Here is a 25,300-nt window from a genome sequence, read left to right as displayed (position 1 = left end):
TTGTCACATTATCTACCTCTGATTTTTTTTTTCTTTCCACAGAGTCTAGTGATATCCCAATGAATGACTGGAAAAACAAAATGAAAGGAAGTTCACTCTCATATCACATTTTTAAAGCAGAATTTGGCATCTATAATTACAGTATTTAGCTTCTTTTGTTGCTCTTTCCACTTACATTGTTTCATTATCTGTATATATCATTATCCTAATTCTCATTACTTCACTTTATATGACTTAATATGCTATACTTATGTTTCTCTATAGTTTGCACAATCATCCTGTCTTTGTTTCACTGATATCTTTCTTTACATCATCTACATTTTAAAGTTTGTTTTCCTCAGAAATATCTCTTAAAACATAAAAAAATGAAGAGCAAAAAATAATTCTGCAAAACTAATATAAACAACAATATCTACTCTCATCATACTCCTTATAGGGAAATAGAAGAAAATACCCTCATATCTCTTATTTAGGATGAAGAATGGTCATTATAATTCAATATCAACCTATCATGAAAAGAGAACCAGAGTTCCAATCCTGCCTCTGACTCTTATTTTTGTGTTATGTTGGAAAAATCCCATAGTCTCCCTGGGCTTCAATTTTCTCATCCTTATAAAGAAGATTGGACAGTATGTCTTTGTAAATCTCTTTAATATCTAAATCTATTATTTTCTTTCATACTTTATTACACTCTATTACTGTTTTCTTCTTTTTATTTTATTTAGTTTTATCTTTCTTTTTGCTATTATCCTGTTATTGCCTGCATTGTTCTGCTTACCTCATTTTTTTCTGTTCATATGTCTTCTTGTGCTTGTCTGAATTTATCATACCTCTTTTTACAATGCTATAAAATTATGTTACATTCAAATATCACAGTTCCTTTAGTAATTTCCCAATGGACATCTAGCTTGTTTCTAGCTCTTTGTAACTAGGAAAATAAAATACAAGTATTTTGGTATACCTGAGAAGTTTCTTTTATCATTTGTGTCCTTGGGGTGTGAATATAGCTATGATACCTCTGGGTCAAAAAACATAAACATTTTAGTTCATCTCAACATAATTCCCTGAGATCATTGAATTATAGTTAGATAGGAGCTTAGAGTCCATCTAAGTTTAACCCACTCATTTTATTTTTAATAGCATTTTATTTTTTCCCAATTACATGTCAAGAAACTTTTGTCATTCATTTTTACAAGGTATGAGTTCCAAAATATTCTCCCTCCTTTCCTCCTCTCCCCTCTTTCACAAGTGGTAGGCAATTTGATATGGGTTATAAAAATGTGCTTTCATGTAGAGCGCATTCACAGTTGTTGAAGAAGAAATAGGTCAAAAGAAAAAAGAAAACCCATAGAAAATAATAATGTAAGTGGAAAAAATATGCTTTGAGTAGTTCTCCTTGTGGTGTCCAAAAACTGGAAATCAAGAGGATGACCATCAATTGGGGAATGATTGAACAAGCTGTGGTATATGAATGTAATGGAATACTATTGTGCTATAAGAAATGATGAACAGGAAGACTTCAGGCAGGCCTGGAAAGACTTATATGAACTGATGCTGAGCAAATGGAGCAGAACCAGAAGAACTTTGTACTCAGCAACAACCACAGTGTGCAAGGAATTTTTTCTGATAAACTTAGTACTTCATTGCAATGCAAGGACTTAAAAAATTCATCATGGACACTTGAGGCAAAATGCCTTCCACATCCACGTCTGTATATTGCACCAGTAGCTGCTCTTATTGTAGTACAGCATTTGGCATGGCACTTGAATGAGTGTGACTATATTAAAATAAATGTTTATGGACTCTGAGATTTGAATTGCATATTATTTTCATATATCATGAAATATTTTTCTGCTTCTGATTTTTTTAGACAACGAGTACTACTAGAAGAAATTAATTATAACACAATTCACATTCTCACTATCAATGTAACTTGAGGTTGCTTCTAAAAGTAAGATTAGCTAACAAAGTTTTTAGAGATGTCATAAGTGTTCATAATATAGCCCAGCAGTATCAACGGCAATAATTCATAGTTCACATTAATATGATGTTTTAAGGTTGAAAAAGCATTTCCCTTTTAACCTGCAAGGTCTGTTGTTCAACTATCATCCTATTTTTGTAGTAGAGAAAATTGAGGCAAAGAGACAGGAAGTGATGAACCCATGATTTTACAGGAAATATTTGCCAGATCTGAGGCACAAACCTATGTCTTATGCCTCAAAATTCAATGTATATTGAACAGCAGAAAGCCAGGAAATGTCACTAAAAATGTAACGAGATAGCCCAAATTAAATATACTTGAATTTGCAGCATTTTCAATGTAAGAGTGAGCAGAGGTGAGAGTGGAAGAATCCAGATGTAAAATATTTTAAGGGAGAAACAAAGAAACAAAAAAAAACCTAAGGCTAATGGACTACTCAATACCCTCATGTCACAATCATGAATATTTTCTTCAAGAAGAAAGTTGGATGGTGCTAAATGTGTCTATCACCTAATCATATGATTAAAAGAAAATTGACTATGAATTACCAGGTAGAAAGTCAATGGTTAGAAATATCAAGATCATTTCAGAATTATTAACCGCAGGGTTGCAATGGTAATTTAAGTGGGAAGATTTCTCATTCATTAATAGGCCCATGTGACCTGTCTGGGTCACATGGGAGTCTGAATCACATGGAGCCTGTGATGGGAGGAGCTTGCTGAAGGTTAGAGCTTGAAAGTGTGGAGCTAGAGCAGAGCTGAAAGGCAGTTAGTCATGACACTAGTCAAAGGTAGGAAGGGTGCAGGCAAGTCAGCAGTTAGCAAGTATGAGTGAAAGATTTGGTGATTTTGTTTAATGGAGCTGGTTTGTGGGATATCTAGAAGGGGGAAGGTTTGGGACTAGTGTTATCTTCTGCATGTTATTGTGTATAGGTTTTTGTTGCTGTGATGGATTTGGTTTTCTGGTGTCTGAATAAATGTTTAGGTTCTGTCTTCCAAGTTGGGAGTCTGTTGTATTTTTCCATTCAGAATTGCCCCAGGGCATTCATGGCCACTGTAGTTGCTGTGAGTATTACATTGGTGCTACAAGGGTAAAGCAAATTTTTTTTTTTACAATGGCTTGCAAGTACCCACTATAAAATCAATGGCTAGATTTCACGGGTTCTGGGAACTTGGTTTATAATGTATTAAGATAAGTGGGAAGTATTATCTTCATATAATTTAGCCATGTCATAATAATGAAAACCCAGTGCCTTAGTTTTCAGCTTTTTGGTACTTCATAAAGAGTATATAGATGTGAATTTACATTATATATATATATATACACACACACACAGATATATAATTACTTACATATTCTATATATGCATGTGCATAATCTTTAATAATCCACATATATAGGTATATATGCATATAAATATATTATTCTTGCAGATTTTGTATATGTTATTTCCTACTTTCTTTGATCTTTCATTGGCACATCAGTAACATCTCTGGTTCACAGTATGACATTAATCAAAGGTTATTGTTTGAGTCTTGTTGTAAATTGCTCTTCATTGTTCTTGAACCAAATTCATAGATCCATCAATAGTGTATTCATATCCCTATCTTCCCATAATTATGCTTGTTTAAACAATATCTTTGCTACTGTAAGGAATTTGAAGTATCCCCTCCCCTTAGAGTTGTTTTAATTGGCCTTTCTCTTATTATTAGTAACATGAAACACACACTATATTTTTATTGAGCTGCAATGGTTCGCTACTACTTCTAAGATCTAAGATAGAAGTCCTGTTTTGTTCTTTAAAACTTTTCATAACCTGTCCCCTTTCTGTCCTTCCCTTATTTTATGCTTTATCCCTTCATATATTCTGCCACCAGTGACATTGGCCTTCTTAGTGTTCTTCACAAAAGACACCTATCTTCTCACTATACATTTTAAGTGATTCATCTGCTGTACATTGAAATTTCACCCTCTTCATACTTACACCTTTTTTCCTTCAAGTACTAGATGAAGTCTCATCTTTTGAAAGACCTAATTTCTCTTAGTGGAGTTACTTGTTTGTGAGTTAAGGAAAACCATGACCTCAGAAAGTACAAAATTATATGTAACCATAGGCACAATAGGAAAATAAATGGAATTAGCATGTAATAGTGGAAAGATTACTAGACTGTGAGTCATTGAACTGTGTGTGTGTGTGTGTGTGTGTGTGATGAAAAATGTTTAACAATTTGGAGACAAGGTTCCAGTACTTTGGATAAATTCTCTATGTAATGCTTATTGGAAGATATTGATGAGAAATTAATAAGATAAGAAGACATACAAGGGCATGAACTACCCTGATGAAGAACACTACACCGTTGTGATCACATATCGTTCTAAATTTCTTCTTATAATTTGTATACTTGTAACTTCTAAATTTTCTACATATGCTATGAAAATTCATTTAATATCCATAGACTTGAATTTATATTTCTGTAAAATGAGGAGGTCAGACTAGATGGACACTGAGATTCCTTTCACCTTTATATCTATTATCCCATGGTTGCATGCAAATTGATTGAAAAGAGAGATAATAGGATAGGATTTATCTGTCCCTAGGCCTTCAATAATACACTCATATGCACATACATCCAGAAGTACTAAATATTTTATCTTTTAAAAACTGGGTGACACGGTGAATGGAGTACTGAAACTGACCAGAGTGCAAATTTGATCTCAGACACTTGCTAGTTGTGTGACCTTGGCAAACAAGTCATGGATTTTGTTACAGTTTCCCCATTCATAAGATGTGTTTAATAATAGAACCTGCCTCACAGGGTTATTGAGAGGATTAAATGAAACAATATTTGTAAAGCATTTTGCAAACTTGAGAGAGATCATTAATATTGATGTTAGTGGTATTATATATTTAGAACTATAATGGAAATGTAATTTAGAACTTATGTAATGAAATAAGTTCATGTATACCTCTCATTTTACAGATGACAAACTTCAGTTTCTAACAGGCTAAACAACTTGTTCCATGTCACATAGATGCTAAGTTGCAAAGGCAAGACTAGAACCTAGGTTTTCTGACTCAAAATCCAGATTTCTTATACTAAATCGCTGTCTAATAATCTCTTGCTTTCTAATATTCAAAGTGCTTTCTCTAAGAGAGCTGGATTCCATCCCTAGCTTCATCACCAAGTTTTATGCACTAAGGTTTACGTCCCTCTAATTTACTAATTCACTCACCACTCTCAGTCTCAGTGTTTTCTTTAATAAAAGGAGATTGAGTGAGATGATTTCACATTTTAAAGCTCTATAATATTATTAACTATTTTATCCTAAGAATGATTCTGTAACATAGGAAGTCTGACAATATGACTCTTGAAACAGTAAGAAAGTTCTGGGAACTATTTTAAGTAATGTCAAAATGAGAGGAAAGAAATCAACTTTGGACATTCTCCAGATATTGAACATAATCCTCCACCTTGCACAGTTTACATAAGCAACATCAAATTCTTTAAAAACTCTCAGGTTTTCTTCATTTTAAAGGGTTTTTTTTTAATGATTCATTTTTGGGATCACCTTAAATCAAGCATCTTCCTTCTTTGTTTTCAGCTTGATGGTTCACTAAATCAGATTCGTAAACTCCAGCGATCTCTCGATGAACAGATAGAAATCAATGATAATCTACACTTTCAGCTCAATCATCTTCAAAGCAGGTAATGATTATAGAATAACATTTTGTCAGATTTGAATCTGTGGAGTTCCAAATGTCTACTCTTTTACTTCTAGATGTAATTGTATTTTTATCACTCATATGTAAAAAAACAAAACAAAACATTTTTCCTTTCTTACATAAATATTACTTGATAAGAGTTATATTTCATAAAAAAGGATATTAAAGAAGGATATTTATAGACAATTATAACATGTTTTATGAATCAGAATGTTGTGCTGTCAGGATGTGACAGGGAGACAATATGGTACTGTGATAAATATGTTGTCTTTGGAATTAAAGAACTAGTGTTCAAATTCTGACTGTCATTTGCGATGTATGTGACATACCTATAGAAATCTCAGTTTCCTTATATGCAAGGTATTGGGTGAGTTGAACTCTAAGATTCCTTCTCTCTCTGCAGTTATGACCTCATATGACCCGAGAGACTTCTAGACATTTGATTTTCATAGAAAATTTGGATAACTGCAATTTCCATTTCTCTTATGGTTGATTTTGTTTTTGTCAGTAGGAATGTAAAATCTTTCATTAAACATTTCTGTTAGAAGATGAGCTGTTTGTGACTCCAAGATCTCAAAAGCTTTGGTAGATCAGTATAAAAAAGGAGATCTAAGACAGTTCACACACACACATACACACACACACGCAGAAACTATATTTTTATGTCTTTTTTGGAGAATGAACAGTAGGACTCACATTTGTATAGCATAATGACTTGTGTCCATGAAATGGATCTCCTGGAAATACAGGAGTATAAAAGTACTATGACTACAAAGAACACAGACTTTGGGTACTCATAGATTTAGGAATGGTTGAACTTTTTTTGCATATGAGTATACTAAAATATTATTTTGTGATAAAAATAGCAAATGGAACAATTTCAAAGAATCTAGAGAAGTCATAATTGATGCAGAACAAAGTGAATGGAAGCAGGAGAATAGTATTTATACTAGCAATATTGTAAAGAAAAACAGATTTAAAAGACCCAAGAAGTATAAATAAAGCAATGACCAACCAATCTTTATGAAGTATGTTATTCAGCTTTTGAAAGAGAGATGAGGGACTGAAGGGGCTAAAGAAGACATTTATGTTTGAACATGGGCACTCTAGATTTATTTACTTAATGACAGTTATTTATTAATAAGGTTTTCTTTCTCTCTTTTTTGATGTGAGAGGGGAAAGATAGCAATAGTAATTCAAAAAAGTGTGTGTGTATTCAAAAGCAAATATTATAAAAGAGATGAATGGTTTTATATACAATCTTTTTTTCTACAATGTATAGCTACTCACTTTTGAGTGTTTACTTAATAAAACTTTAAGAAAACTAAAGAAAAATATATATGTAGAGATTATATGTATTGTGTTTTAACACATATACACATGTATGTATTCATATGTGTATGTATATATAAGTGTACGCACACACACACACACACACACACATATATATATGTATAAATGTCATGTGGCATAATGAGAAAGACCTTTGAACCTTGAAAATAAGTTCTGATGCTGTCACCCAATAACTATGTGGCCATAAATTAGTCACATATATTCTCATAGGAAATTTTCACAACCCAGTTCACATACGTATTGTGAGGCAAGTATCTGCAAACCATAAAACATTGTACATATGTATTCAATCATTTTTTTCTTGAAGTCCTGAAATATTTATTTGAAAGACGCTATTTTTTTCTACTGCAAGTTAAATTTAGTTAAAAAATTGGAGAACAGAGTATATAAAAATATCAAGGCAAATGTTAGGAATATTCAGGAAAACACATCACACAGCTCATTTAGAAAGAAGTTTGGATTTTATATTGGGCTTTCACCTTTGATATAGTAAAGCCTGTTTCTCTTGTTCTTGGATGTCTTCTGTTATGGATGTTGGTAAATTAATCATAGAATATATATTTATCCTTTCCTAAAATGCCAGATTTTAATGAGCATAATGTGTAACTCTTGACAACAATGGACACTGTAAAAGGTCAATGATATGATATCATTAGGTACCAGAAAAAATACTTTCATTAAACAATAGAAGTAATATTTGTCCTCCTTTAATACTTCCAATCCAGTTTATAGTTATTCGTAAGAATTTTAAAATTTGCTGAGATTGGTGGAAGAAACATTTCTGTCATATGTTTAGCAATGAGAATTCCTGAATAAAACCTCTTTGGAAAGTAAAAGGGAAAACAACAACAACAACAAAGCAAACAAAATACTGAGAGCAGCGCCAAGATGGTAATCACCTTAATTCTTCCAAATTTTCCTATAAATAGCTTTAAATAATACCTTAAAATGAATTCTGTAGTGGGAAAATCCAAAATATTGCATCGTGGAACAAGTTTCCAGCCCAGGACAACATAGAAGGTCTGGAGGAAAGCTATGTTACATGTGGGTGAGAGTGGAGCATAGTCTAGCACAGGCTAGGCTGTAGCAGATCTTGCAGGTGTATGACTCAATAGAGGCAGCAGCTTCAGAAACTCTCTGTACAAATATGATCAGGAGATGAAACAATTGGTCAGAAGGAGTTTATAGGGGTTCCTTTGCTGGTATGAGACACAGGACTCTGTTGCTTTGCCAAAATGTGGATCCAAGTTGCAGTTGTGTGTTGTAATCTCTGGGTAGATCATTACCACATCAACACTTACAGGCACAGGGGAACAGGGAACCTGGTCACATTATCAGGGTGAAAAACAGCATTTCTGGTCACGCACAGACCAGCACACAATCCGGAATAACAGTGATCACCTCTCCCCTTAGACCATACAACCTTAGAAAAACTGAAAACTTGTCACTACCCAGAATTAACTTTAATAACAATAGAACAAAAGTCCTAAATATTTGGACAGTGACTCTCCCAGCCTAGGAGAGTAGCCCAACTTAAACATAAAGTTAAAAATCAAGATAGGGGCTGGAAAATGATAAAACAATAACAACAAAGTATTAGATCATAAAAAGTTGCTATGGCATAGGAGAAATCAAAACACAAATTCAGAAAAAACCAACAAAATTAATAGTACTGCATGCACAACCTTAAAGAAAAATATGAATTGGTTGCAGCTCCTAAAACAATTACTGAAAGATCTCGGAAAGGATTTAAAAATAAAATAAGAAAGATAAAGCAGAAGTGACAAAATAATTAGAAGTGCAATAAAATCATGAGTAAGGAGTCAACAGGTTAATAAAGGAGTTACAGAAGTATTAAAGAAAATTACACCATAAAAAAAAGAGAATAGATCAATTTTTTTAAAGGCACAAAAATGTACCAAGGAGAAGAACTTAAAAAGCAGAGTTCTCTGCCAGGCCTAGAGGCCTGAGGGCTACCCGAGTCTTCCCTTACCTCTATCGGAGGTCTTCGGTTGGCCAAACCGGATGCTCGTATGAGAGAAAGGACGTTCCAGAGTCGAACAAGGGTTGAGCTTTATTTCAGGGTCTAGTTACAAGTGCAGGGGAATTCTTCCTTAGGAGGGAGCGAAGAATCTCCCAAGGAGGCAAAGATCTTACAATAAGAGATTGGAAGTAGAAGTGTAAGTGGGGAGAGAGGGGGAGGGGAGAGAAGAGAGAGGAAAAGCGGAGCCTTGTTGTCCTGTCCGCTCCGCGCCCCTCCACCAAGAGAACTTTCAGGCTTTCCTGATCCTACTTAAACTCTCCAGCAGCATAGTTTGCATCTGAATACCGTGCTGTTAGATAACAATAGTGTGCCCAGATCCGGGACAATCTCGAGGGCGGGGAGAGCTCTCTTCCATCACGTTTCTCACGGCAAGAGGCGGAAATACACGAGATAGCTCGGTTCACCTCAATTCCCAGTCGTTTCCTGGGGGGTCTCGTGAAAACTCTAAGATTTAGAAGTTCCCACCTTTACCCGCCCGAGACTGTCCACCTGGAATTGAGCTTCCATCCCCAGCAGTTCTCCACATAAGGAAAAACATGAAAAAATTCACTGAGAAAAGAACACCTTAACAAGTTGAATTGGCCAAATGGAAAAGCAAGTACAAAAGTTCTGAAGAAAATAATAACTTAAAAATTAGAATTGGGCAAATGAAAGCTCATGACTCTAAGAGACATCAAAAAACACTGAAACAAAAACAAAGAATGAAAAAATAGAAGAAAATATGAAATATCTTATTGAAAAAGCAACTGATCTGGAAAGTAGATCAAGGAGATATAAGAAATATTTAACTAGAGGAGAAGATTCTGGGAAGATGGTAGAGTAGGTCAGAAAATTTCAAGCTGTCAAGATCTTCCCCCACAAAAGAAATGAAATCGCTCCTTGGGGTGAATATTGAGCAGTAAAAATAAGAGTAGGAGTAGAACAGGAGTCCTTTTGGGACAATCTGAGAAAATCTGAAGAAAAGTCCCAGGACAAGGTTTGGTTCCTGTTAAGAGTAAACACCTACAGAGTAGGTCTTAGGAGGGGTAAGAGGCTACCTCATGCCCTGCCACAGGAACGTTTACCGTGGGACAGTGAGGGGTATTGGCCATCTGAGCTGGGGAAGAACCAGGAATCCTCTGCTGAAAAAGAAATACCGGACCAGCATGTGCTGTAGAGACATGGTGGGAGTATGAAGGAACAAGCACATGCCCTATGAGTGCAGAAGCAGTGGGGTAGTGATGCTGCAAACTATGGGCAATTACAGAAGGCTGGAGAATATGGTTCAAATTCTAAGCCAAAGGGGAGAACTGAAAGAAAATCTTAGGCTAGAGGCACAATCCTCCATATCCTAGGACTAGAGGTGATTTTAAGAACTGAGCTACTACAAATTTAAAAAAAAAAAATGCGCCTGCAAAGGAGAAAAAAAATTCAACCATAGAGAGTTACTATCAGAATAGAAAAGACTGAAGTTCATCTTCAGAAGAGAATACTGAAACAAAGAAACCCTCTTCTATCTCAAAAAATAACATCAAATGGTCACCGGCTCAAAAATAATTCATACAAAGACTTTAAAGAGACTTTTAAAATCAAATGAGAGAGGTTAAGAAACAAAAGAACAACCCAAGAAAAACAAGAATACTATAAAATAAAGTCAACTAATTAGAAAAGAGATCCAGAATCTTAAGGGAGAAAATAACACCTTGAAAATCAGAATCAAGAGGAAGACAAGGGGAAACCAGCAAAATTATTAGAGATCAGGATATAATTTTAAAATATAAAGAATGAAAAATAGAAAAGAATGTGAACTATCTCATAAAAAGCACCTGATCTGTAGAACAGACCAAGAAGAGAGAACAGAAGAAGAATCAGAATGCCTGAAAGCTCTGATTTAAAAAAAAAAAATCTTGATACACTAATGCCAAAAAAATTAAAGAAAATTGTCCTGAAGCATTAGAACAGGAGGGAAAAGTAGAAATAAAAAAAAAATACAGTGATCACAACCTGAAAGAGATCCTGTGAGGAAAACCCATAGGATTATTACAGTCAAATTCCAAAACCCTCAGCTCAGGTATAAAATACTACCAACAACAAGAAAAAAGCAATTTAAATATGGTGGTGCCACAATTAGAATCATAAAAGAGGTACTACAGTTAAGAACTTAGATCTTGGAACACTGTATATTGATGAGCAGAAAAACTGGTGCTCTGGGCAAAAATATCATACCCAACAAAATTAAACAAAATCTTGAATAAAAAAATGGAAATTTAATGAACTGTCAGATTTTCAGGATTTTTTTTTGAAAGGTTGATAGAAGGGAGGACAGTTTAAGGGAGGTATTCATCAGAAGCAAAATGCTTTTGAGGATGGACAGGTTGGAAGGACAGAAAGAGTAGGATAAACAGAGGCAGAGGCATAGTATGAATGAAAATACACTGCTTAGGAATCATAATTGCAAAAAAAAATATTTATACAGGCTTCATTAAGGCCTCATTTCTCAAATATATGGAGAACTGTGTCAAATTTCCAGATGTCAGAGTCATTTCTCAATTTATTAATGGTCAAAGGATATGAATAGGAAATTTTCAGACAAAATAATCAAAGCTATCTATAGTCACATAAAATATCTAAATCTCTATTGATTAGAAAATTTCTAATTAAAACAACTCTGAGGTACATAACCACACCTATCAGATTGGCTAATATGAAAGAAAAGGAAAATAACAAATATTGGAGGGGATGTGGGAAAATTGAGACACTCTTTGTTGTGTTGTGAACTGATTCAACCACTCTAGAGAGCAATTTGTGATTTTGCCCAAAGGAATATAAAACCATGACTCAGCAATACATCTATTCCAAAAGAAGCATTTCAAAATATTCCAAAGAGATTAGAAAAAGAAAAAGACTTATATGTAATAAAAGATAATAGTAGCCCTTTTAGTGGTGGCAAAGACTTGGAACTTGAGGGGATGCCCATCAATTAGACAATGGCTAAACAAGTTGTGGTATAAGATTTGATTATAAGATAAGATAAGATTTGATATATAAGAAATAATGAGGAAGATGATTACAAAAAAATGAGACCTATATTAAGAATGCAATGTGAAATTAACAGATGAACAGAACCAAGAAAACATCATACATAGTAACAATACTGTTGTATGATGATTAACTGTGAATAAAATAGTGATTTTTATCATTCAGTACTCTAAGAAAATTCTGAATGACTTATTATGAAAAATGCTCTCTCCAGAAAAGTAGCTTATTAATCCTTAATGCTGATCAACGCACACTTTAAAAAACTGTCTTTATTTTTGGGGGGGAGTTTACCTGTTTTCTTTCACAACCTGAAATATTGAAATATGTTTTCCGTTGCTATACACATAAAACCTATATCAAATTTCTTGTCTTGCAAATGAGGAGGTTAAGGAGGGAAGAGGAGAGAAAGAACTTGGAACTCAAAATTTTAAAAAATTAACACTAATTTATTTTTTCATGGAGTTGGGCAAAATATAAACTTAAATAAATTTTAAAAATAAATATTTTCTGTCCTATTGTTTCTTTCTCTGTTGGCTATTTTGTTTTTTGTTGTTTAGTTTTGTGTATAAAGAAATCTCTCTTTTGGAACCAAAGGGACAGGGGGGTTTGTTTCCTTTGCTAAGTTACTTAATATTATCATTGTGGCCATGGGTGAGTTACTTCAATTTCCAGATCATGTGTAAAATAACAGAATTGAATTAAATTATTTCTAAATCTCATTCAACCTATAAATAAATGACCATATATTGTAGGATTTTGCTTCTGTAAATGTATTTTTCTATATGCAGTTATTATATTTTAAGAATTGTATATTTTTCATCAACCCAAAGAAAATACTCATGAGTTTTTAATATCACATATTTCCTTACTCCTCTTCCTACAAACTCTAACACCCTTCAACACTAAACTCAAGTACTCCCTTATACATGAAGTCTTTCTTGATTCTCCTCCCATTGTTCGTGTTATGCTCCTGAAATTACATTTTATACATTGTGTATTTATTCCTTCATTTATTTTTAAATGCATTTTTTTAATTTTTAGCATTTACTTTTATAAAATTTTCAGCTCTAAGTTTTCTCCCTCCTTTTTCCCCATTTCCCCAAGATGGCTTGCAAAATGATATAGACTGTACATGTACAGTCATGTTAAATATATTTCCACACTAGTCCTATTGGGAAAGAAGAATAAGCGAATAACAAAGATGAAACAGATTTTAAAGGGGAAAAAGTTTTGTCAGAACATAAAAAAAAGTTTTTTTGATTCTTAATGTAAAAAATATTATTGAGATTTCTTTACTCATCTATCAATTCTTTATTTATAGAGTGTAAAGTAAATAGACAATCATCATTCTAGGTGGATTAGCTTTTCTTTGACCTAGAAGTAGAATGCCTCTTTAGGGTTCTTCTAGCACTATTTAATGATTCTTCTGCTTTAGGGTGTAAAAAGATTAGAAAATTTCATCATAGAAAAATTAGCACTTTAAACTCTTTTCTCTTGGTTTCTTGCAGATAGGAATATTGTATTAAAAAAAAGTCTGTATCTCCACCATTACCTAGAAAAGTAGTCCGAACTCAGTGTGTACTATTTATTGATTCTCCAAAAGGAACATAATCTTCACAGATAAGTTAAGGACTTTGGGACAAATTCAACCAGCAATATTCTTTCATTTTGATTGCTGTGCCCAAGAAAGCTATGAAAATGGAATCCTGAGTTTAGCTGGGGGCAAGAGAAATATATTTAGAACATAAATACCTGAATTTAAATTTTGTCTCTGTCATTTACTAGATTGGTGATTCTTTGCAAATCATTTAATATTTCTTGGCCTCAGTTACTCAATCTGTAAAAATATTAGTTTTGGACTACATGTCTAAGATCTCTCCTAGTTTTGTAATTTAAACATTCTGTGATTAATTTTAGTGATTTACTAATTTTGAGATATTCTTTATATCTCAATGATGCAAAAAAATAAACTTCTCTAAAAACAAACCATAGAAAAATTTTTGTCAATCATCCAGGATTTTCTCAATGGACAAACTGTGCTAAGTAGAATACATAATCAGATCTAAATAGAAATCAGATATTTTGCAGACTGTAATAGCAACCTAAATAGATCATGGGACATTGTGGAACAAAAAGCTTTTCTCTATATACACATCAAAAACTTCATTTTTGCAGTAGTTTGAAAGACTCCTTAATCATTTTATCAGGCTACAGAAAAGAATCATGATGCTGTGTTATCCTTATCCCAGCATGCCCACTATCAATTGTTATGATTGTGGCAACAGAAAATTAAGGTCTGTAAACCATCTACACTTATTCACAAATGCTTATGAATTTCTTACTTTAGGAAATCTTGGTTGTATTTGAGAAATTTTATACTCTCTAAAATTAACCTTTAAAATATGCCAAATATTTAAAAATGACTATGGTTAAATTGGTTAAAAGTGGAGGGGCTTAATAAATCTGATGAATTGCTATATTTACATGAAATAAAATTACTTCTAATTCACCATGTTTTGCCTGGGTGTCAATATTTGAGTCATGATCCTTTTGTTAATGCTGACAAATCCTGTCAAATGACTTATCCCCTGAGAAAGGAAGAAAACTGAAGAAAGCATGAATAACTACAATTCAGACAAAACAATTATATCAACAGCCTTGAATCAGTGTGAGAAAGATTTACAATATTCTGCTGAGACTCAAAATTAAGCTTTGCTGTCAATAAGGTGTTAAGAAAATATAATCCACATGCATAGAGTAACTTTAATTCCTTTAATCTCTTGTGAATGGAAACTGAAATAATGTTAAAAGGAGAAAACTAAATTTATGAATTTTGTTTAAAATGTCCCTATTCATATATTGGTCATCAGAATATTTTGAAAACTAATGAATTCTATCAAACAGCTCTTCCTCTTTCTTTTTTTTTTTTAAATAAAGAATATATCTTTCCAATCGTGGGATCCAATGTCAAAAAACATCCATAACAGACAGATGAATCTATAACTTAGTTTTATCATCACTTTTGTTGTCACCTTACATGTCATTTAATGTATATCATGATTGTTTTATCTGAAAATTCAGATTTTTATCTGAAAAAAGTGCAGTGCCTGAAGAGGACTGGAGGTGTTTCTCATGATAAAACAAAAACAAAAATTGCCTTCTGAATCCATGTATAGTGTCTCTTACTCTGTTGTTCACCTTTTCTGCCCTACCTTCCTCCTTTGAGTTGCCTTCTGACCTTATTTTCCCTCCTCTGAAGCCCTATATATTGATCTCTTTCTATCTGCTCCATTTTCTGCTTGCAATTTTTCTTTGACCTTCCTGAGCTTGGCATTCTTGCTTTGTTGTAGTAAGCATCACTTCATCACAGGCCTGGCTTTCACTTCCTTCTCCTGTTGTCTAAATTTTCCTGACCAAAAAAAAAAAAAAAATCTTCTTACCTCTGTTCTGGTTGTATCTTTTGGTCTGGAGAAAAATGAATTCTTATCATTTGTGATTAAATGGCATGTATTCTGGTTTCACACGTGCAATTTTCTCTTTCCTTAGATACTAGGGTGTTCTATATCACTATTCGTACATTATCGAAGAAATCCTTCTTGTGAGAAGCTACCTAGAAATTTAACAGTTTTAAATTTGGAAATGTTATTCACATACTGTCAATTGGCACATATTTTCCCCCTGTGGTCTATTGGCTGAAACTGCAGTTGCAGTTACTAGGTTGATGAAATGTTACTGGGTCTTTAACACTCTAAGCTGACATCTCATAAGCATTGATGTAGCCACAGTAAAATTGGCTGTTTAAAATAAACATGGAACAAAACTCCCTTTCCCTGAGCAGAATTTGAAACTGAATCTATATGGCTTTCCTTGTTACCTTTAGAGAAGCCAGCCTTGAATTACAGAGGCAGATATTCTTCAAAGCCTCCTGAAGGATGTCTGGCCAGTATCTTATCCTTTTCATTCTCTATTCAACTTCTCACATTGAAAAGTAGTCTAAAAGATCAAAATTAAATGTGAACTGAAGAGCAGAGATACATCCTTTTCAGATATAGTATAAAGCTACATGAATGAGTAGTAGTGCATTAAAGTCCATTCCATATATCATTAGTATGATTTTTTTGACTACTATTTATTTTTTCAGTATCTCAATTGAGCCATAAAACCTAACCAGAATGAAAATACAAAATGTAGTTTATCCCTTACTATTATTGTATGTAGGTTGAAGAGGTTTGAGATTCTAGGTATTTATAATAGATTAAAAACATTAAATTTTGCAAAATAATTTGTTCACATGTATGAGGTAGGCATGGTGAGTGATGCAAATATTATCTCAATTTAATAGATGAGGAAAGTGACACTCAAAAATTTAGTGACCTGTCCAAGGTTCTGAAAATAAATGAATTTTATTTTATACCTTATTTTAATATATATCATATGACAAATTCTGAGTGCTTTCCACTGCCTCTCAGCAATGCACATTCTTATAAGCAGCTTTTAGCACAATGTTTAAGAAGTAAAATGTCTCTTTGAGGTAGTATGGCATGGTGGATAGAAGGTTGGTCTTGGAATCAGGAAGACATAGGTCTATGTCCTGCCTTTTACATGATCATTTGCACCAATAATGGACAAGTCACTTAAACTCTCAACACTTCAGTCAAAGCTCTAAGATATTAAGATAAATTAACTAGATTAGGGGATAGTGACTCTATACTTGAAATTCACTACCAAGATGAAATCATGGGTCCAGAATAATAACAACAAAACATAAATAAGTAAATGGAATTTACATAGTTCTTTAATATTTTCAAAGATATTTTCTGTATATTTTCTCATTCAATTCTCTTATAACTTGTAAGAGAAATTGCTATTATTATCCTCCATTTACAGATGATGTAATTAATTCTGAGAAGTTAGTTGATTGGCTTAGGATCACATATCCAAAAAGATCTTACGGAGGATTCAAATGCAGGCCTTCTTTACACTAAATAAGACACTTTACCTGCATTGGCAGCTAGGTGCTCAAAGAAATAGCTGAATAAAAGAAAGTAACATAATACACACATGCATGTGTACACATTTCAGTTCCCTTATAAGGAACCTATGAAACTCACGAAGTACAATCTAAGAATACAATCAATAAGGGGTAACAAAAATTACTTCCTTTTACTACCTGTTAGATGAATCTTTCTTGTTTGGACCCTTTTTGCACCCTTTTCGTTTTCATAACCTATCCCCTACATATTAATAAATTCTAAGTTTCTGTCTAGGATCACCTATTCTGTGTGTGTCTGTGTGTGTGTGTGTTTCTCTCTCTCATTTCATCTCATTGATTTGCATTGGTTCAATTGTCATGTCCTGTGCAGATGACTCGCATTTCTACATGTTCAGCAACCAGCAATATACTGAGTTCTAGTGCTTGATATCTCTTCATGGGTGTCCCACCGACTTCTCAAATTCAGCATTTCCAAAATAGAACTTATTTTCTTCTCTCCTTATCTCACCACTCAGTCTAATTCTGATTTCTGTAATTCTATAAACAGGACAAACCTTATCCCCTTATTTGGGCATACAATTTGAGAATCATACTCAACTCTAATCTTTTTCATCATCTATATCTAATGAGTTCTAAGTTTTTTCAATTCTGTCTCCTTATTTCTTTCATCTTTCTCTATTGCCATAATAAATATAATCGAGAGCATTATCAAATCTCCTCTGGAATACTGCATTTACCTTCTAATTGGCATTATTGTAACTGGTTTCTCTGTCTTCCAAATGCTAAATTTAAGATCCTAAGGCAAGGGTTAAAAGTCCTATGCTGAAGAAGCTGTAGTAGCTTTCTTTTGGTTAGAGTTAAAAGACAATTTTTCTGACATTTAAAATGTGTCCCAATCTGACTCCAGCCTTCTTTTCCAGGTCAGTCACACACTGCTATTCTTCATGCGTCTGTGATTCAGGCAGACTGACCTATTTTCTGATTTCTATTTATATCCCATTGTTTATGTATGGCCCTTTGCACAGGCTGATGCCCATGCCTAAAATTTTCTTCCACCAACTTACTTATTTTGTATTTTTCTTCAAGGACTAGTTTATGTGTCACCTTTTTCTAGAGTTTCTCTTATTTCCCCAGTTTTCCCTTCATTACTTTGATCTTTTATTTACTTTTTTGGGGGTGGGAGGTGGAATGCACCCTGAAATTGCTTATGTGAAAACATGTTGCATTTCCTATAGTAGATTAGGAGTCCCTCAAATGCAAGGAGTAATATTTTACTTTTGTATTTGTATCCCTAGCATCAAACACAACATGTGGCCCATAGTAGGAACTTAACAAATGTTTACTTGTAAATTAATTGAAAAAGTCCTTGGTTTAGCATAAGAAGACCTAATTTTAATTCCCTCCTCTTTTACTAACTAAAACTTTAATGTAGATATTTTTATCTTTGTGCTTCAGTTTCCTCACCTATCATGTATGAATAATCATAATCATAATTTGTAACTCATGGTACTACTATACAGGACACACTTGGTAAACTACAGTGTGAGTTATCAAGAAAATATTTTTATTCTTTTCATTAACAGTCTCTTTTTGAACATTCATATGAATTCAGTATTAAAAACTTCTATAGAAAGAAAGGCTAAAAATGTGGAAATAATAATATTTTTATTTTAGGGTCCTTCTTCAGCAGTACTAAAGAAAGTAATGTTAACCATAACCACATATTTGCATGACATTTTCCTTCTGTTGCATAGAGCATTTAGCATAGATTATATAAGTTGATTTTCATTAAAAACAAACAACTATAATTATGCAGAGTACATAATATTCCCTCCCCATTACGAAGTTCATAAAACTGAGGCTCAAAAAGATTAGAAATGTTTGCAAATTGACATAGCTATTAAGTAGAAAACTGGGGACTTGAACCCTGGTATTTTGATGTCCATGAAAGTCAGTGGTCTGCCCCCTGTCACTCTACTCTCTAGTTCAATTGGGCATATTTCTCATGTTCAGTCTCTGAGCTAGAGATAGAGAACTCCACCGAGTAAGTTAATTCTTCACATTGGTTCTTTGAGGTTTCTGGCAACAATGATTGACCACTCCAATTTTCATGCGTCCCTTTGGGGTGCTTTCAATTGTTCAGAGGATGCTGCAGTTTCCCTACCCCTCGGTGGTTTTAAGTAAGGTAATTACATTTAATGCAGCTCTCCCAAGGTCTATTTCCTGCCTTGTAAATCTTGATCAAAGCCAGTTAGTGCTGAAATCACTTATCATTCTCATTTTGATCCCCAGTGTTTTCTTTTTCAGAAAATTTCCTACGTTGAATATCATACACTCCTCTATTAATCACAACCCTGACTTTTTTCTTGTTATGTTGTGGCCAGTTAAGTTCCCGGAATTTCAAAGTGCCCTGGATAAACTGAATAAATTTGAAATGTGTGCGGTGGTAAGAGTTATGCACATCAACACCATTTTTCAGAGCACTGCTTATAAATGCTTACTTAAATGTCAGAATTACCATATAAATTATGAGTCACTCAATTTTAAATTTATTCTCGTTTTCCATTCTTAAAATCCACCCCCTCTTGCATAAGCTAGTTATCAAATAAGAAACAGATTTGAGAAGTTATGCCATGCAGTAACAGTTTTTCAAATGCAATAGGCCTGTTTTGCAAGGAAATGTGCACTGACTTGTGGGTTACTTTCTATAAAGGAGTCTCGTTTATCTACCACAAGTCTGCTATGAATTAGTAGAAGCAAAAGAATGAATCGGGAGTATATACTGTGTTCAGGAAGTCTGCTTATCTAGACAAAGCACTTTAATTCCTAACTGAATGTTGACCATGCCACCATGTTAGGCATAGTTTTCATGCATTTGTAGTCAGGTGGAGCACATATCTACAAACTTGAGGTCAGTATCAAAATGTCAAAGTGTTTGCTAGCTTATTCTCAGGCAAAAATGTGATGTAGTGCCAAACAACTTTCCCTTGGGTTCTTTCCTTCATTTGACATCCATTTATTATCTATTATGAGAAAATCTCCATGCCAGGTACTGAGGAAGATTATTCAACTAATCAGTATTTAAGAGCTTAATATGTGCCAAGAAATGTGCTAGATGCTAAGGAGACAAATACAAAGAAAGTTGCTCCATTTCATAGAAATAAAGAGATTAGAAAGAGGGTGGCTTTAGGAGAAAAAATAAATTAAATTTAGCATATGTTAAATGTAAGATGTGTATAAGACCTAGGATGACTTATACTCAAAGCAGAACCCTGATCCATACTGACTGTGATCCCAGGCAAGTCATTTAATTTTTCTAGTTCTCTAGGCAAATTTCTAAGAAAACAAATAGCAGTAATGTGTGAGGTTGCATTGGTAAATAGTTTTCTCATCCTCAAATTCTCTATTTCTCTGAATTTGTAGGTTTAGTCCCTGTCCTGATGGGATATTCTGGGTAAAAATGTTCACCAGACAGTTAGTGATGTGGGATCACAGCTCAGGAGAGAAATTGCTTTTGTAGTTCTATGAGTCATCTGTTTAGATACCTTTAGACTGATAAGATCACTAAGATGAAGCACAGAGAAGGAAGAAAATAAGTCCCAGAATAATACAGAGTGGATAGGATATGGATGTGCCTGATTGAAGGAGAACCAGGAAAAGCAGTGACATGAAAACCCAGTTAGGAGAATGTACACAATTAGAGAGTATTATCATCAAGGTCAAGAGATGTAGAGAGGTCAAATAGAATAGGACCTCCAAAATAGAAGAGTCCATTGGTTTGAGACATCAATGCTAACTTTGCAGAATGCAGTTTCAGAGTGATTGTTTCAGAACTGAGATTCCAAAAGAATGAGAAATGTGAAAAATCTAGTGTCAGTAGAGAGACAGAAGGTAGACAAGGTCAAATGAAGGATTTTCATGTGTCACCAAATTATTTTTGCCTATATTCCAGGTAATAATGACTTTGCTGTCCCAAGGCCCATGAAATTTGAGGGAGGTACAGAGTGAAAACAGCAAGGTTACTTGTAAAAGCTCCCCTTACTTTGACACAACTCTCCGTCAATTATCAAATTCATAAGGTGACATTTATGTACTACTATAACAATAAAACCTATTGTTCTTTTTGACCTTTAGGCTAAGAAATGGACAATAGAATTTCCTCAGATTAGTATTGTCCTACTGCTAATCATTTAAGAGACAAAAGACAATTTGTTGTACTGAGATAATTTATTCAATGCTATCTGAATTACCTGCAAAAGTTAATGCAATTTTCATAAGTAATTAATTCATTCCAAAGGAATAGCTATGAGAATTTGTTTCATTGTGTAAAATAATTTCTGAACTTCTGGGAAATAGACAGTTTATTTGACCGAAAAGGATCAGATGTAGAGATCAAAGCACCACAGGTCAGAATAATAATGCATCAGAGGATGCTGATGCTTTCACCATATATTTAGGAATCAATGATGTATAGTAATGGAGCTCCTTTTCACCAACATACTACTCTTTATGAAACTTGATAAAAATGCACACATATGTGTATATATATATGTATATATATGTGTGTACAAATATATCATATGTGTATATATACATGTATGTGTACAAAGATATCATATGTGTATGTATATATGTATATACATGTATAACATTTCTTTTACTCTATACTATGTTCTTCTGATTCTGCTCAGTTCACTGTGCATGAATTCATATGTCTTCCCAGGTTTTTCTGAAACCATCCTGCTTATCATTTCTTACAGCAAAATAAATTTTTATCATAATCATACACAGCAACTGGTTCGGCCCAACCCCTTTTATGTCCATTCCCTTAGTTTCCAGTTCTTTGCCTCCACAAAAATAAATAAATAAATAAATAAATAAATAAAACAAAAACCTGTTATAATATTTTTGGAAAATAAATCTTTTCTTTTTTCTTTGTCTCTTTGAGATACAGAGTTAGTAGTGGTCTTGATAGGTTGAAAGGTAAACATAGTTTTATAGCTTTTTTGACATGCTTCCAAGTGTTTTTTTTTTTTCAGAATGGTTATAATAGTTCACAACTCAAAAAACAGCACGTTAGTCATCCCTCTTTCTTTTCACATCTCTTCGAAGATTTGTCAATTTTCTTTTCTATTATTAGCCAGTCTGATAGCTGTGAAGTGGTATCTCAAAGTTGTTCTTTTTAATTTGCGTTTTTCTAATCAATTGTGATTGAGAATATTTTTATGTGACAATTGATGGCTTTGTTTTCTTCATCTGAAAACAGCCTCTTGATATCATTTGATCATTTATCAGCCAGGAAATTGCTGCTTTTTTTGTATTAATTTGGCTTAGTTACTTCTCTACATGAGAAATGAGGTCTTTATTAGAAAAAACTAGCAGTGAAAATTTGTTCCCAGTTTCCTTTTTTGCTTCTAATTTTGGCTACATTTGTTTTGTTTGTACAAAAGCATTTTAATTTCATGTAATAAAAATTATCCATTTTACTTGTAATCTTCTCTATCTTTTGTTTGTTCATGAACTCTTCCCTTATCCATATATCTGATGGGTACATTTTTTTCCCATGGCCCCCTAATTTACTTGTAATATCCCCCATTAAAGCTAATTATTTATTCATTTTGAAGATATCTTTGTATAAAATGCTATTCTATGCATAATTTCTGCCAAACTGCTTTCCAGTGTTCTGGAAACTTTTCAGTTTACCATTTCTGTCAAATGGTAGATGCTTAACCCACAGAGCTTCTGCTTTGGGTTTGAAACACTGGATTAATATAGGCATTTACTACCTTGTATTGTGTACCTAATCTTTTTCACTGATCATTCACTCGATTTTCCAGCCAATAGTATAATTTGAAATTTAGAAATGCTAGGCCACTTTTCTTCACATTTTTTTAATTGATTCTCTTTATATTCTTAAATTTTTGTTCTTTCTAATGAATTATATCACTTTTTTCTTGTTCTACAAAATAATTCTTTGGTGTGGCACTGAAAAAAATAAATTAACTTAGATAGAATGGTCATTTTTGTTAAATTGGCTCAACCTACTTATGAGCAGTTGATATTTTTGTTTAGATATATCTTTATTTGTGTGCAAAAGTGTTTTGTAATTGTGTTCACATAATCACCGGATTTGTCTTGGCAGGTAAATTGTCAAGTATTTCATGTTTTCTGTTATAATTTTAAGTGCAATTTTTCTTCCTATCATTTGCTTCTGGGTTTTCTTGGTATGTTGAAATATTGATGATTTACATGGGTTTATTTTTCCTTCTTTATCTTGCTGAAGTAGTTCATTATTTCAACTAGCTTTTTAGTTGATAATTGAATGTTCTCTAAGAATGTCATTTTTCAGTCATTCCACTCATGTCCAACTCTTTGCAATACCATATTTTTGTTTGATTTTTTTTTTTTTTTGCAAAGATACTGGAGTACTTTGTTCCTTCCTTCTCCAGAACAGGAACTGAGGCAAAAAGGGCTAAGGCAAACCAAAGGTCTCAAATATGGTGTGTCTAAGGCCAGATCTGAATTCAAATCTTCCAAACTCCAGGCCTGGTGCTCTATCTACTGTGCAATCTAGATGTCAATCTGTAACTACACCATCATATCACCTACAAAGAGTAAATAGTTCCATTTTCTCATTGCCTATTTTTATTCATCGAATTTATTTTTTCTTGCCTTTTTCTACACTCACTATATCCAGTAAAATATTGTGCTGATAGTTTTTCTAATATTGAATCTACCCTGCATTCCTAGTATACATCTCACCAGTCATAGAATATGATCTTTGTAATACATTACTTCAAACTTCTTGCAAACATTAAAATGTTTGTTTTTTGCATCAATATTCATTAAGGGAATTGGTTAATGCTTTTCTTTCTCACCTTTTGTTCTCCCTAGTTCATATATGAACACCATATTTGTGTTATAAAAGGAATTTGGTTAGACAGTTTTGCCTACTTTCCGCCAAATAGTTTTTATAGTATGTGGATCAATTGTTCATAAATTATTTGGTAGAATTTACCAATGAATCCATTTGGTTCTGAAAAATTTTTTCTTAAGGAAGTCATTTATACCTTGTTAAATTTATTTTTTTTTTCAGAAATAATACTATTATTACAACAGTAATCTACTGTTTGATTAACCCAAAGACAGCTTCATGAATAAGAACTCAGTTTTGACAAAAACTGCTTGGAAAACAGGAAAAGAATATTACAGAAATTAGGCACAGAGTGATATCTCACACCTTATACAAAGATAAGTTCAAAATGAGTATATGATTTGGACATAAAATGTGATACTGTAAGCATGTTAGGAGATCAAGGGATCATTTATCTGTCAGATCTATGGAGAAGGGGAGAGTTTATGATCAATGGGAGATAGAGAACATTACAAAATGCAAAATGTATAATTTTGATTAAGTTAAAAAAAGGTTTTGCACAGACAAAATCAAGGTAACCAAGACTAGAAGGAAAACAGAAAGCTGGGGTACATTTTTTAACAGCAAATATTTATGATAAAGAACTCATTTCTCAAATACATAGAAAACAGAGTCAAATGTATAAGAATACACATCATTTCTCATTTGATAAGTTGTCAAAACACATGAACAGGTAGTTTTAGATGAAGAAATTAAAGCTATCCATAGTCGTATTAAAATGTTCTAAATTATGATTGATTAGAGAAATATGAATTAAAACCACTCTGAGCTACCATCTTACACCTATCAGATTGACTAATATGAAATAAAAGGAAAAAAATGGAGAAGATGTAGGAAAATTGGGACATGAATGTGTGGTTGGTGGAATTGTGAACTGCTCCAGACATTCTGGAGAGCAATTTTGAACTATGGCCAAAGAAGAATCAAACTGTGCATACCCTTTGATCCAGCCATGTAAATACAAGGTTTACATCCCAAAGAAATCAGAAAAAAATTGAAACATAAACTCTTACAAAAATGAATGTTGAAAAATATCTTTATGTGTAAATGGAAAAGTAAAATACAATTTACAAAATGCTGTGTTCTATTTTATTTTCTATTAATCTAAGTAATTTATATTTTTATAAAGATTTGTTCATTTCATTTAGTTTGTCAATTAAATTTACTGGCACATAGTTTGGCAAAATGACTTATAATAATCTATTTAAATCCATCTTCATTGGTGTTGAATTCACCCATTTCATTTCTTTTTA

The 25,300-nt window shown here is 33.1% G+C and overlaps 1 protein-coding gene across 12 annotated transcripts in view; it reads left to right on the top strand.

Annotated features, from left to right (window-relative positions):
- The window catches only part of CCDC102B (coiled-coil domain containing 102B), an 845,733-nt gene that overhangs the window by 574,734 nt on the left and 245,699 nt on the right, over nt 1-25,300 (top strand). For 10 of the 12 annotated variants that reach the window (XR_011966005.1, XM_072604128.1, XM_072604138.1 and 7 more), the window contains one exon: nt 5,585-5,688. The exons of the other annotated variants lie outside the window; for them this stretch is intronic. Coding sequence is in view for 9 of the 10 variants with exons in the window: in XM_072604128.1 (XP_072460229.1) it covers nt 5,585-5,688 (104 nt within the window). In the remaining variant the exon portion in view is untranslated. The remainder of the gene's footprint in view (nt 1-5,584; nt 5,689-25,300) is intronic. 12 annotated transcript variants of the gene reach the window in all.

The sequence above is a fragment of the Notamacropus eugenii genome, chromosome 4, assembly GCF_028372415.1.
Source record: "Notamacropus eugenii isolate mMacEug1 chromosome 4, mMacEug1.pri_v2, whole genome shotgun sequence".
Lineage (NCBI taxonomy): Eukaryota > Metazoa > Chordata > Mammalia > Diprotodontia > Macropodidae > Notamacropus > Notamacropus eugenii.
Note: the sequence above shows the minus strand (reverse complement) of the source record. Positions and strands in the feature narration are given on the sequence as shown.